We start from the raw sequence: 12,931 nt of genomic DNA on the forward strand, positions 1-12,931 counted from the left end.
ACTATTTATAAACACAATGAAAAACATGTGAATCTTATCAAAATAATGTGTGAAATAAACCAGACACAAGAGTACATAAAGTTAAAAAAAAACAGACAAAACTAAAGTATTAGAAATTCACCCCTAGGTAGTAATACAAAAAAGGAAAGCTAAGAAATTATTGCCATAACTATGAGGATAGCAGTTTCCTCTGGGTAGGAAGGGTAAGATAGTGGTAAGAAGATGGAACAGGTTCTAGGCTAATGGAAATGTTCGATTTCTTGACCTGAGTGGTGGGTTCACATCGATGAACATTTTGTGATAAATCATTCAGCTATATATTTATATTTTACATACTTTTCTGCATATGTTATATCGCGCAAATAATATTTAGAAAAAATAAGTGCCTAAGAGCAGTAAAGCAATTTTAATGATAACGAGAAGGTAATATTATAAAGCTTTAGTAGTTAAGACAATTGGTATCAGTGACGATAGACAAATAAATAAATGTAAAAGAATAAAGACATTCCCCACCCCACCCCCCAAAACCCCACAAATCTAGAATGTCTCGGTATATAACAGAGGTGACATTATAATCACTGGAGAAGCAGCTTAGAGAGAAGGATCCTAGAATGGAATCTTGGGAAAGCCATCAGGAAGAGATCGTGTAAGACTTTCCTTGTAAACACTAAACTGGTCAAACAGTTAACCGCGCCTCGGCATCTCGACAATCCTTGCGGTGGGGTGGGGACGGTTTCAGTTCTGCTGGCCCTTCCAGCCACTAGGCGGCGCAGCGGTGACGCATGCGCAGTGCTCTTGGGTTCAGCCGCAGATGTAGGTGCGCGCGCACGGATTTGCACGTAGCATTAACCCGAGCGCGCGCGCGAGCGCGCGCGCGCGAGCATACACGTGCACACCCGTAATTGCGCTGCGGTGGTTCCAATTTTTCACGGAGCGGCCGGCCTGAGTCCAGAGTCCGAGGTGTCCCAGCGGCCAGCAGACAGTAGTGCTCCGCAGAGGGGCGCGGGCGCAAGGCTACCGCGACGTCCTGCAGGCGGACGTAGGGAGCAGTAGGCAGCAAGAGACGAGACTCGCCCGGGGCGAAGCCTGGAGAGCCAGAGAAGGTCCTTTGGTGGCAGCCAGGGAAGGCCTGGTGGTAGAGGTCGCCTGATTGTTGGTGTAGCTCTCAGAGGAAGAAGGTCCTGGGAGCAGGCCCACGTCCATGTCGAGGAAACACTCAGGTTGTCTGTTTTGCCCTTTCTCCGCTTCTGTCTCCCACTTCGCGTTCTAGGGATGAATTACCACCAGTTCCTCCGCCACAATCTGGAAGACTAGCCAGTTTCTCCGGGTTGAATACAAGCGCTTGAGGGACTCCGCAGGCGATTTGTGGAAGCCTGCAGAGCCGGGGAAGTAGCGTTTCATGCCGAATATCAGCGGAATCCTCAGAGGGTGGATTTTGAAATTTTAACATTTCCTGTAGCTCTGAGTGCACCTGAAATTATCAGTCCTCTTATAGAAGAATTTGGCTGTGGTAAATTTATCAACAGAGAATAATGATGAAACTACTTTGAGGAGGTACCTCGTCATTCAAGACAGTCATACCAATCGTGTAACTTGATTCTTTTCTTTCTTTCTTTTTTTTTAAGGAACAGTATATGAACAGGTAATCTTAAGTTTGGAGTGAAAAAGATGGGGGAAGCTTATGAAAAATCATTAGAAAAGAAATAGAAAAAAATGTCAGAAGTCCTGTGTCTCCTCTAACATTCTTTGGTTTGTGATTGAGACTTTTTCCCGTGCCTTGTGGAAATGTCTTGCAAAATTGCTTCACTTAAAAAGTAGTTTTATAAATTTGACACTTGATGAAGAAAAAATGCCAGAAATAGAGTCCATGATGATAAAAGGAATCATCGATAGCGGTGATAAGAATAACGAGTTACAGCCAAGGTATTAGGACTATGAAGATAATTGAAATTGTCAGAATGTGCTCTCTTCTTGTCAGATTCAATAGTTTTTAATGTAAGATTGATTTTTGTGTTTTCTGAAGCGTGTCAAATGGCAAGCAAAGTATATATTACATAATAAATATGTATTAAAGAATATCTGAAATTTCTGAATTTAAAGTATTTTTATATAATCCATTCACAAGCCCTTCAAATTATAAAATATATAGTGAAAAGTCTCCCATGCCTTTTCCCCTCCACCCAATACCTACCACAACCCCAATCTATAACCACAGTACCTCTTTCAGTTTCCTAATGTAAACTCAAGAAATTGGGGAGGGGTTCATTGCTTTACAAAAGTTGGCATGTTATGAACATATCTTGAAGAGTCTTCCAAAGCTCTACATTTCCTCATTCTTTTTTAGAGCTGCATTTTATTCCATTCAGTGGTTAAGTTGTAATTTATCTAACCAGGAACACACTGATGGGTATTTTGGTTATTTTTCATCTATTTCTACTCTGTGTATGTATCATATGGCATGTGTATGAATACAGTATTGCTTTAATTCTAAGTGTACTTTGTATATTGATATCTCTGAAATTGGGCTATATCTTACATTTGATGGTACAATACAGGATTTCTATAAAAATAATGGCATCACGTAATCATCAGCTTTTTAGATTCTTTGATATATAGAATACCTGTAAGATGAATTTCCAGAAGCAAGAATTCTGGGCCAAAGGTACAATAGTTATAGACATTGCTAACTTGCCCTTCATACGTGTACAATTTTGCACTCTCACCAGCAACTGAAGGACATGGACATTTTCTCACAGCCTAGCCAACACAATAAGTCACCAAATGTCTAGATTCTGCCAAACTATATAGTTGAAATATGATAGATCAGCTTTAATTTGCTCTTCTCTTATGAGTGAAGTTAAATATCTTCATTTAAAACTCATATGTAGTCCCATTTCCATGAACTATCTTTTCATATCTTTTATCCATTTCTTTTCTGATTATATCCTTTATTGACTCTAATAGATATTTATGTAATAGTGATATGATAATAGCTTATGCTGTGAGTTATGAATTTTTTCCCAGTTTTACATTTGTCTTTGGTTTTCCTAAAAGCCTTTTGGCATGGAGACTTCCAGCCAAGATGGAGGCGTTAACCAGATACACTTTGCCTCCTCTCACAACCAAAAGAAAGACAACAACCAATTTAAAAACAAAAAATAACAAAAAAACTGCCAGAAAATAAAACTATGGAAGTCCAAAAACCAAGAAGTTAAAGAAGAAACGTTCATCCAGACCAGTAGGAGGGGTGAGGTTGGGCAGCTGGGGCAGGGAGGACGAGTGGCAAGGCAGTGGCTGGAGGAGCAGATGGATGACATGGCGGCTGGTGGACTGGGTGGTCCCACATTGGAGTGCAGATGAACCAGGTGGAACAGCTGGGGAGTGAGACAGACCGTACAACCCAGAGTTGCAGTGTGGGAGAAGAAAGCCTCAAAACTTCTGGCTGTAAACACCTGTGGGGGATGTGGCAGCAGAAGGAACTCCCAGCCTCACAGGAGAGTTCGTTGAAGAAACTCACAGGGTCCTAGAATGTACACAAACTCTCCCACTGGAGAATCAGCACCAAAAGGGCCCAGTTTGCTTGTGGGTAGTAGGGGAAGTGACTAAAAGCCAGCCAAGAGCCGAGTAAGTGGCATCGTTCCCTCTTGGACCCCTCCCCTACATACTTCGCCACAACACAGCAATGTGGTTTGCCGCGCACTGGTGAATACCTAAGGCACTGCCCCTTCCAATGTAACAGGCATGCTGAGACAAAGAAATATGGCCCAAATTAAAGAACGGATCAAAGCTCCAAAAATAGAACTAAGTGACGAAGATATAGTCAACCTATCAGAAGCACAAGTCAAAACACAGGTGCTCAGGATGCTCACTGAATTGACTGAGTATGGTCGCAAAATGGAGGAAAAAGGGAAGGCTATGCAAAGTGAAATAAAAATATACAGGGTACCAACAGTAAAGGGAAGGAAACCGGGACTCAAATCAACAATTTTGGAGCAGAAGGAAGAGAGAAACATTCAACCAGGACAGAATGAAACAACAAAAATTCAAAAAAATGAGGAGGTCTTAGGAACCTCTCGGACAACTTTAAATATTCCAACATCTGAATCACAGGGGTGCAAGAAGGAGAAGAGGAAGAGCAAGAAATTGAAAACTTATTTAAACAAATAATGAAGGAGAACTTCCCTAATCTGGCCAAGGAAACAGATTTCCAGGAAGTCCAGGAAGCTCAGAGTCCCAAAGAAATTGGAACCAAGGGAGCACACACCAAGGCACATCATAATTAAATTACTCAAGATTAAAGATAAGGAGAGAATCTTTTTTTAGAAGTTTTTATTTATGTATGTATGTATGTATATATGTATGTATTTTTAGAGAGGGGAAGGGATGGAAAAAGAATAGGAGAGAAACATCAATGTGTGGTTGCATCTCACACGACACCTGCTGGGAACCTGGCCTGCAACCCAGGCATGTGCCCTGCACTGGGAATCGAACTGGTGACCCTTTGGTTCACCGGCTGGCCCTAAATCCACTGAGCCACACCAGCTAGGGAGGATAAGGAGAGAATCTTAAAAGCAGCAAGAGAAAAGGAGATAGTTACCTACAAAGGAGAAAAGAAACCTTACAGGCAAGAAGGGACTGGAAAGAAGTATTTAAAGTCATGAAAAGCAAGGGCCTGCATCCAAGATTACTCTATCCAGCAAAGCTGTCATTTAGAATGGAAGGACAGATAAAGTGCTTCCCAGATAAGGTCAAGTTAAAGGAGTTCATCATCACCAAGCCCTTATTATATGAGATGTTAAAGGGACTTATCTAAGAAGAAGAAGATAAAAAATTATGAACAGTAGCATGACAACAAACTCACAACTATCAACAACTGAACCTAAAAAAAGCAGAAACAGAAACTGAGTAAACAACTAGAACAGGAACAGAATGACAGAAATGGAGATCAAAGGGGAGGGGAAGGGGAGAGAATGGGGTGGAAAGGTACAGGGAATAAGCATAAATCGTAGGTACAAAATAGACAGGGGGAGGTTAAGAATAGTATAGGAAATGGAGAAGCCAAAGAATTTATATGTACAATCCATGGACATGAACTAAGGAGGTTGAGGAATGCTGGTGGGAGGAGGGGTGCAGGGCACAGGGAAATAAAGGGGAGGAAAAAATGGGAAAACTGTAATTGCATAATCAATAAAATACATTAAAAATAATAATAATTTTTTAAAAGCCTTTTTGGAGTTTTTTTACTTTTGTTTTTGCTTCCTGTTTTATTTAAACCGACAACAATTTGAATCCCAAGGTTTTCTTGGTGTGTATGGTTTCAAATTTGAACCATTTGAAATTTATCCTGAGGTACCCTATGAGGTAAGAATCCAAAATTTATTTTTTAGATGGATTCCTGGTTGCCCCAACACCAGTTACTAACGCATCCATCTTTTCTTCATTAACTTTATTTAAAGATGTCCTTACTCTGCTGTACTACAGTATCCTATAGGCCTTACTCTAGCCTGGGTTCTTGGGAAACCAGGATTATGGCAGGAATGATGAAGCCATGGGTGGTTTTCAGGGGATTTGTGATGAACATTCTGTGTGAATTAAAAAAAAAGAAAATCTCTAAAAGCTCAAAGTACCTTCATAGTGTATGAACATTTCTCACTGTGTATCTCCCCTTTTATCTGAGTTGCGAGTCAAGGTAATGAAGTTGTGATATATCAGCAAGAGAAGAAACCACTTCTTCAACCCACAAAGCTGTCCTTCCCTATAAAGCTGTACAGGCAATCAGATATTCTGTGAAAGCTTCAGAAATGAACTCAAATAGGACTCGTACACCCTGAAGCTGTCAGAAATAATCACTCTTTAAAGAAAGGAAGGGAAGAGCCCTGGCTGTGGTGGCTCAGTTGATTGAGCGCCAGCCTGTGAAGCAACAGGTTCAATTCCAGCCAAGGCACATGCTTGGGTTGCAGCCAGGTCCCCAGTAGGGGGCACTTGAGAGGCAACTACACATTGATGTTTCTCTCTCCCTCCCCTCCCCTCTCTAAAAATAAATAAATAAAATAAAATAAAGAATTAAAAAGAAAGGGAGGGAGGAAGGAAGGGAAAGAAAGAAAAGAAAGAAAGAGAGAGCACTGACCATTGTGGCTCAGGGGATTGAGTGATGGCCTGTGCTAGTTTGATTCCTGGTCAGGGCACATGCCTGGGTTGTGCACTGGGTTCCCCAGTTAGGGGCACATGAGAGGCAACTGATTGATGTGTCTCTTGCACATTGATGTTTTGCTCCTACTCTTTCCCCCTCCCTTCCCCTCTCTCTAAAAAAAAATAAATAAAATCTTTTTAAAAGAAAAAGGACTTCCAATCAAGTAGGTAAACATGCTTCGCCTCCTTGTACAACTATAGCTAAAATTACAACTAGACTACAAAACAAATATCACCCAGATTCATCAGAAAATCAAGCTGTATAGAAATCCAACACCAAAGACTTAAAGAAGCCATGTTTATCCCGATGGGTAGGAGGTGCAGAGACATGGAGACAGGTGGAGAGGTGGGGAGATGCAGAATGGAACAGAGAGGTGGCAGAACCGGCAGTCCCACATTCACGTGGGATGGCTAAAAATTGGGAGGATACCTCAGGAGCAAGGGATCCCAGCCCCAGACCAGAGCACCCAGCCCAGGTTTCCAGCACCAGGAAGATAAGTCCCCATAACTTCTGGCTATAAAAACCATTAGGTATTGGGGCAGCAGAAGAAACTGCAGAAATCTCAGGAGATTCCTCTTAAAAGGCCCACAAAGGTCTTAGGACTTACCCATGGGTAAGAACAGACCCATGTTCTCTGTGATTTACCACCATGGCAACAGTGGGAAGGGCAGAAGTGGCATACATGGAGAAAGCAAAGTGACTGGCAACAGAGTGCATGCTGGGTGACAAGCTTCCTCCCGGGCAAATCCCCAGAGGCCAAGCAGCATCATTGTCCCCTCTCCAAGCCCTTCCCACACAGAGCCACAAAGTAGTGAGACAGTTTGCTCTGCCCTGGCGATTACCTAAGACTCTGCCCCATACAATATACAGGTGTACTTTTCTACAATAGGCCATGTTACTGAGATGGGGAGTCAAAGCAACTCTACCTCATACACAGAAACAAACACAAGGAGGTTATTGAGGAGACAAAGAAATATGGCCCAAATGAAAGAACAGAACTCCAGAAAAAGAACTAAAGAAATGCAGATAAGCAACTTATCAGATGCAGAGTTCAAAGCACTGTTTATCAGGATGCTCAGGGAACTCACTGGATACTGCAACAGCATAAAAAAGACCCAGGCAGAACTCAAGGTTACATTAAGTGAAATAAAAGTCTGCAGGGAACCAACAGTGGAGGGGATGAAGCTGGGACTCAAATCAATGATTTGGAGCGTAAAGAAGAAAAAAAAACATTCAACCAGGACAGCAAGAAGAAAAAAAGAATTTTAAAACAATGAGGATAGGGTAAGGAGCCTCTGGGACATCTTAAAATGTACTAACATCAGAATCACAGGGGTGCCGGAAGGAGAAGAGCAAGAGCAAGAAATTGAAAACTTATTTGAAAAAAAAAATGAAAGAAAGCTTCCCTAATTTGACAAAGGAAATAAACATACAAGTCTGGGAAGCACAGAGAGTCCCAAACAAGATGCACCCAAGGAGGACCACACCAAGACACATCAAACTTAAAATGCCAAAGATTAAAGATAAAGAGAGAATCTGAAAAGCAGCAAGAGAAAAACAGAGAGTTACCTACAAAAGAGTTCCCATAAAACTGTCAACTGATTCCTCAAAAGAAACTTTGCAAGCAAGAAGGGACTGGCAAGAAGCATTCAAAGTGATGAAAAACAAGGACCTACAACCTAAATTACTCTGTCCAGCAAAGCTATCCTTTAGAATTGAAGGGCAGATAAAGTGCTTCCCAGACAAGGTAAAACTAAAGGACTGAATCATCACCAAGTCATTATTATATGAAATGTTAAAGGAAACTATATAAGAAAAAGATCAAAACCATGAACATTAAAATGGCAACAAATTCACAGCTATCAACAACTGAATCTAAAAAACAAACTAAGCAAACTACCAGAACAGGAACAGAATCATAGATATGGAGATCACTTGAAGGGTTATCAGCTGCTAGGAAGAAGGGGAGAAATGGGAGAAATGGTGAAGTAAAAATTAGTAGGTACAAAATAGATGGAGATGTTAAGAACACTATAGGAAATGGAGTAGCCAAAGTACTTTCATACATGACCCATGGACATGAACTAAGGGAGGGGATTGATGGAGGGAATGGGATTACTGAGCAGAGGGTGGCAAAGGGGGAAAACTGGGACAACTGTAAAAGCATAATCAATAAATATAGTTTAAAAAAAGAAAGAGGAAGGGAGGGAGGGAAGGGAGTAAAAGGAAAGGAGGGAGAGACAGTGCACTGGCTGATGTAGCTCAGTTGGTTAGAGCATCACTTTGCAACCTCTTGATTTTCAGTCACATACTTAGGTTGCAGGTTCAATTCCCAGTCTGGGCCCCTACAGGAGGCAACCATTGATGCTCCTCTCTTACATGAATGTTTCTCTCACTCTCTAAAATCAATGAAAAAAAAAATGTCCTTGGGAGAATATTTTAAAAATTTCTTGAAGAAAAAAAATGGAGGAAAGACAAGACAAAGGGGAAATCGGAGACCTCTTTATTTATTCTAGTCCTTTTAAAGTAAGTAATGAAAAGTTTCTTGGAATATTTGTTATATACCTTCATGCCTTAGGAGCAAGTCCCTTCCTTTCCCATTAATGACCCCTCACATACCTCCTCTATGAAGTTTAACTGCATTATTCCTCAATGAGATTGAGCTGTCACTTTGCCTCTGAAGATTCTCAGTTGTGCTGAGTTACTGTTACCAGCTTTCTTAAGGACTTAGCCTGCTACCTGTTCCATTTCTACCCTAAAGTGATGTACTTTGATTCAGTTCTGACACTACCTTGGTTAGCGTCAGACTCCATGGGTTTAAGGACTCAGTCCCTAAGACTGAGCTCGTCTAGTACGCCAGCCACAAGTCTCAAAGCATTTCTGACTGACAGGCTATGAATTCAGGGCTTCCCACAACCCCCTGCTTTGCTAGATACAGCTCACAGAACTGAAAGTGCTATGCTAACAGTGTTATTACAGTTTTACTGCAAAGGGTACAACTCAGGAACAGCCAAATTAATAGACATACAGGACAAGGCCAGGAAGGGTCCCAGAGGCAGGCTTCCTTGTCCTCTGCCATTGAGTCAGGGTGCAGAGCCTTCCCTGCATGTCACTGTGCTCACCAACCAAGAACCTCCCCTGAGTGTCACCATCCAGAGTTTCTACATGGGGTTTCATTACAGAGGCATGATGGAGTAAATCATTGGCCAAATAATTGAATTTAATCTCCAGCCCCTCCTCACACCACTAGACTAGGCTGGCCCCAAGTTCCAACCTTCTAATCATGTGGTTGGTAATTCTGATGACCTGAAACTATCTAGATGCCTCCTATAGTCACTTTGTTAGCATAACAAAGATACTTCCATCAGTCAGAAAATTGAAGTTCTGTCCCAGGAACTGAGTACAAAGTCCATATATATTCTCCATTATATCACGCCACTTCATGTAAATTGTTCTCAATGATTTTGAGTTTCTATATCCTGAAAAATCACAATTTACCTCAAGAAGAGCAAAGGACAGACTAAGGAGCAGGGCACACGCTGATCATGGGATAAAAACTTTTTAACGGTTCATGTTTGCATAGCCCTGAACACTTTAGACAGAAATCAGCTCATCTGACCTCTGCCTCCCAATGTTAAGGGTTAAAGCTGAGACTTGAACCCAATCTCTTCCCCCATCAGCCCATCCTCGTGGGGTCTGAGTGGTCTGCAGGGGAGGGGAAGCCAGGACTATTGACAAGGAAGAAGCCGCCATTCCCTCTTCAGGTCCACAGAAGCAGGGCCAAAGTTTGGCCTCATCCTCCCCACCTCAGGGGGCGCAGGGCAAGGCGGGAAGGTCCTATAACCAGTCTGTGAGAGTCCCCCATCCCACCTCCCCACTGCCTGTTGCTTTTCCTCTTGGAGCAGCTTCCCTCTGAGTCAACCTGTGAAGACTTAAGATACACAGGACCCAGACAACTTGGGCACCCAAAGTGGCACTCAGCGGTGCTTTTTTTTAACTTTTATTAAGAAAAATTTCAAGCATACACAAAAATGGAAAGAATAGTATGAGTCTCACAATTCTACACATTATCTGGTATTTTCTTGGAAATGATGGGAGGTGGATGCTGGGTGAATGGGAACCTACTGTATGCTGTACTTTTACATGTACTAGAATTTTCCTATAATAAACAGTTGTTTTATCCCAGACATTAGGTATAAATACTATAAGGGAAATACTTTCCCTTATAAATATTACAATATTTTTGTGAACATAAAATATATTTATAATAACTAACAAAATTAACAGGAATTCTTTATCTTATGGTACCCAGTTCACGTTCAGATTTCTCCAGTTGTCTTTAAAATGGCTTTTCACAGATGGTTTTTTTAAACAGAATTCCAACAAGATCCACACATGGCATTTGATTGTTTCCTAAGTCTCTTTAAACCTATAGCAGTTCCCCCTTCCATCCCTTTTTGTGCCATTTATTTCAAGAAACTAGGTCAATATCCTGTAGTTACATTAATAAAATGACTTAGTTCCATTTTGCTACAATGTACAGTTAAAATACTGTATTTTAAAATCATATTTTCTGTTTGGTCATGCCATCAACTTGCCATATAGTTAGCTTTATTGGTTTCAGCTTGTTTCATATTTGCAAAGATTGCTTTGTTATTTTCTTATATAATTTTAGATTTATTAATACTTACAACTCAACTGGATAGAGCCTCTCTCCAAACCCTGCAGAGACCCTTGACTGGAAGGGACCTAAAGACAGGACTAAGGTAAAGGTGACAAAGGAAGTTGGGGGGGACTCCCCCAAACCCACTTTGAGGTCGGGTCTCCTGGGACTCCTTCATGGCAGACACTGTCGCAATGCATCCAAGGCAGAGCCTCAGGAAACGACCCAGGCTCATCTGGACAGAATCCTCTCTGGAGTCTTCCCTTCCCTGGTGCCCAGAAGCAAAAAGACAGAGGACAAAAACTAGCAGTTGTGTGAGATGGTGTGAGCACCTGGGTTAAGTGAGGGTGACCAGGTAAGTCTCCTCCTGTATTTGAGTGACCATGTGGACTCATGCATTGCCTCAGTGTGCGTGACAAAGTGACAGTGGGGTAAGGAGAGGCTGTGTTTCTTGGTGTTACTTTGTGAGAGTTGGTGTGATTGAGAAGCTGCGTAAGAGAGTAACAATAATAACTAGCATCCAGGGTTCAAAGAAGGTTCCTTCACATTTTTCCAATAAAGCCCACCCACACTGCAAGCCCCTTCACTTTGGTAGACTTGAGTAAAGACCGAGACTTGAGGGGTCACAGGGCTGGGGTCACCCCGCGGAAAACACTGCGTTCCCACTCAACCAGCTCTCATCTCCTCAGTACCTCAAACTCTCCTCCCCCTCTCCTCTTGCCCTTTCATCTCAGGAGCAAAATCTTATCTCACAAAGCATTTTCAGGAGCTTGAATAACTTAAGGAGCATGCCAACATGGATAGTGATTCTTCACACCAACTCCCCAGAGTTAACCCAAACGCATAGGTTAGGCACAGAGTCCTCCATAAGACTGCCCTCACTCCAGACACTAGCTGCAGGTTCAGGGGCCCCCAGTCCACTCTCACTTCTGACCAGGTGGCTGCGAGTTCAAGGATTCCCACCACCCCCTCAGGTTCGATAATTCACTGAAAGGACTCACAGAACTCAGGAAAGCACTGTCGTTATGAATACAGTTTTATTATAGCAAAGAATACAAATCATAAGCGATTAAGGGGAAAGACGTGTAGAGCATGGTCTGGGAGAGTCCCAAACAGGACATTTCTGTCATCGTCGGGGATGCATCAACCGTCCTGGCTCAACAATGTATAAAAATATGTCATGTTGTCAACCAGGGAAGTTCACCGAGCCCTGAAGTCAGACTGATGCCACAGGGCTCAAAGCCTCAACCCTCAAACTATCTGGCGTGCTGTACATGCAAATTCCTTGCAAGCACGGTGATTGCGAAAAAGCACTCAGTAGAGTGTTTTTACTTTTATTAAATTTTTATTTATTTATTTTTTAGAGAGGAGGGAGGAAGGAAGGGAGAAAGTGAGAGAGAGAAACACTAATGCGTGAGAGATGATTCAAATGGTTGCCTCTCTTGCACTCCCGAACTGGGGACTTGGCTGGCAACTCAGGCATGTGCCCTGACCAGGAATTGAATGGGTACTCCTTCAGTTTGCGGGCTGGCACTCAATCTACTGAGCCATACCACAGAGGGCTCATTTAGTTATTTGTATAGATATTTAGTAATAGGGCATAATTTGTATTAATACTTACAGGTATTAAACAATCAGGTGTAATCCAAGGGGCCCACCATGAATAACAAAGACACCCCATCACTGGAAATTCCAAAGATTTACAAGTTACCTTCTGGGAACCAGAGACAAAGGTCAGCCAAATTAGTTATATGTATTAATTATTATACATAATGTGATGATTCTTCCAAACTAATGCTGGCCTCACCCTGACTAGTTGGTTGGGCATCAAAAGGTTGTTGATCTGATTCCTGGTCAGGGCACATGCCTGGGTTGCAGGTCCAGTCTCCAGTCGAGGCACATACAAGAGGCAACCGATCAATGTTTCTCTCTCACATTGATGTTTCTCTCCCCCTCTCCCTCCCTCCCTTTCCCTCTCTCTAAAATCAGTAAGTATGTCCTCAGGGGAGGATCTAAAAAAAGAATTTTGCTGAAAATGAGTCTCCACCTGCTAATAGTCGTGTTTCAGTCAGCTATTG

The 12,931-nt window shown here is 42.1% G+C and overlaps 1 protein-coding gene across 1 annotated transcript; it reads left to right on the forward strand.

Annotated features, from left to right (window-relative positions):
* Positions 1-782: 782 nt before the first annotated feature.
* Positions 783-1,533, forward strand: EID2 (EP300 interacting inhibitor of differentiation 2). Its single transcript, XM_054580815.1, is given in 4 exon segments — positions 783-813; positions 935-1,005; positions 1,007-1,039; positions 1,099-1,533. Coding segments are annotated over 4 exon segments (570 nt in total).
* The last annotated feature ends 11,398 nt before the right edge of the window (positions 1,534-12,931 follow it).

Source organism: Pteronotus mesoamericanus, unplaced genomic scaffold (genome assembly GCF_021234165.1).
Source record: "Pteronotus mesoamericanus isolate MK-2021 breed Mesoamerican mustached bat unplaced genomic scaffold, CSHL_Meso_final contig_639, whole genome shotgun sequence".
Taxonomy (NCBI): Eukaryota; Metazoa; Chordata; class Mammalia; order Chiroptera; family Mormoopidae; genus Pteronotus; species Pteronotus mesoamericanus.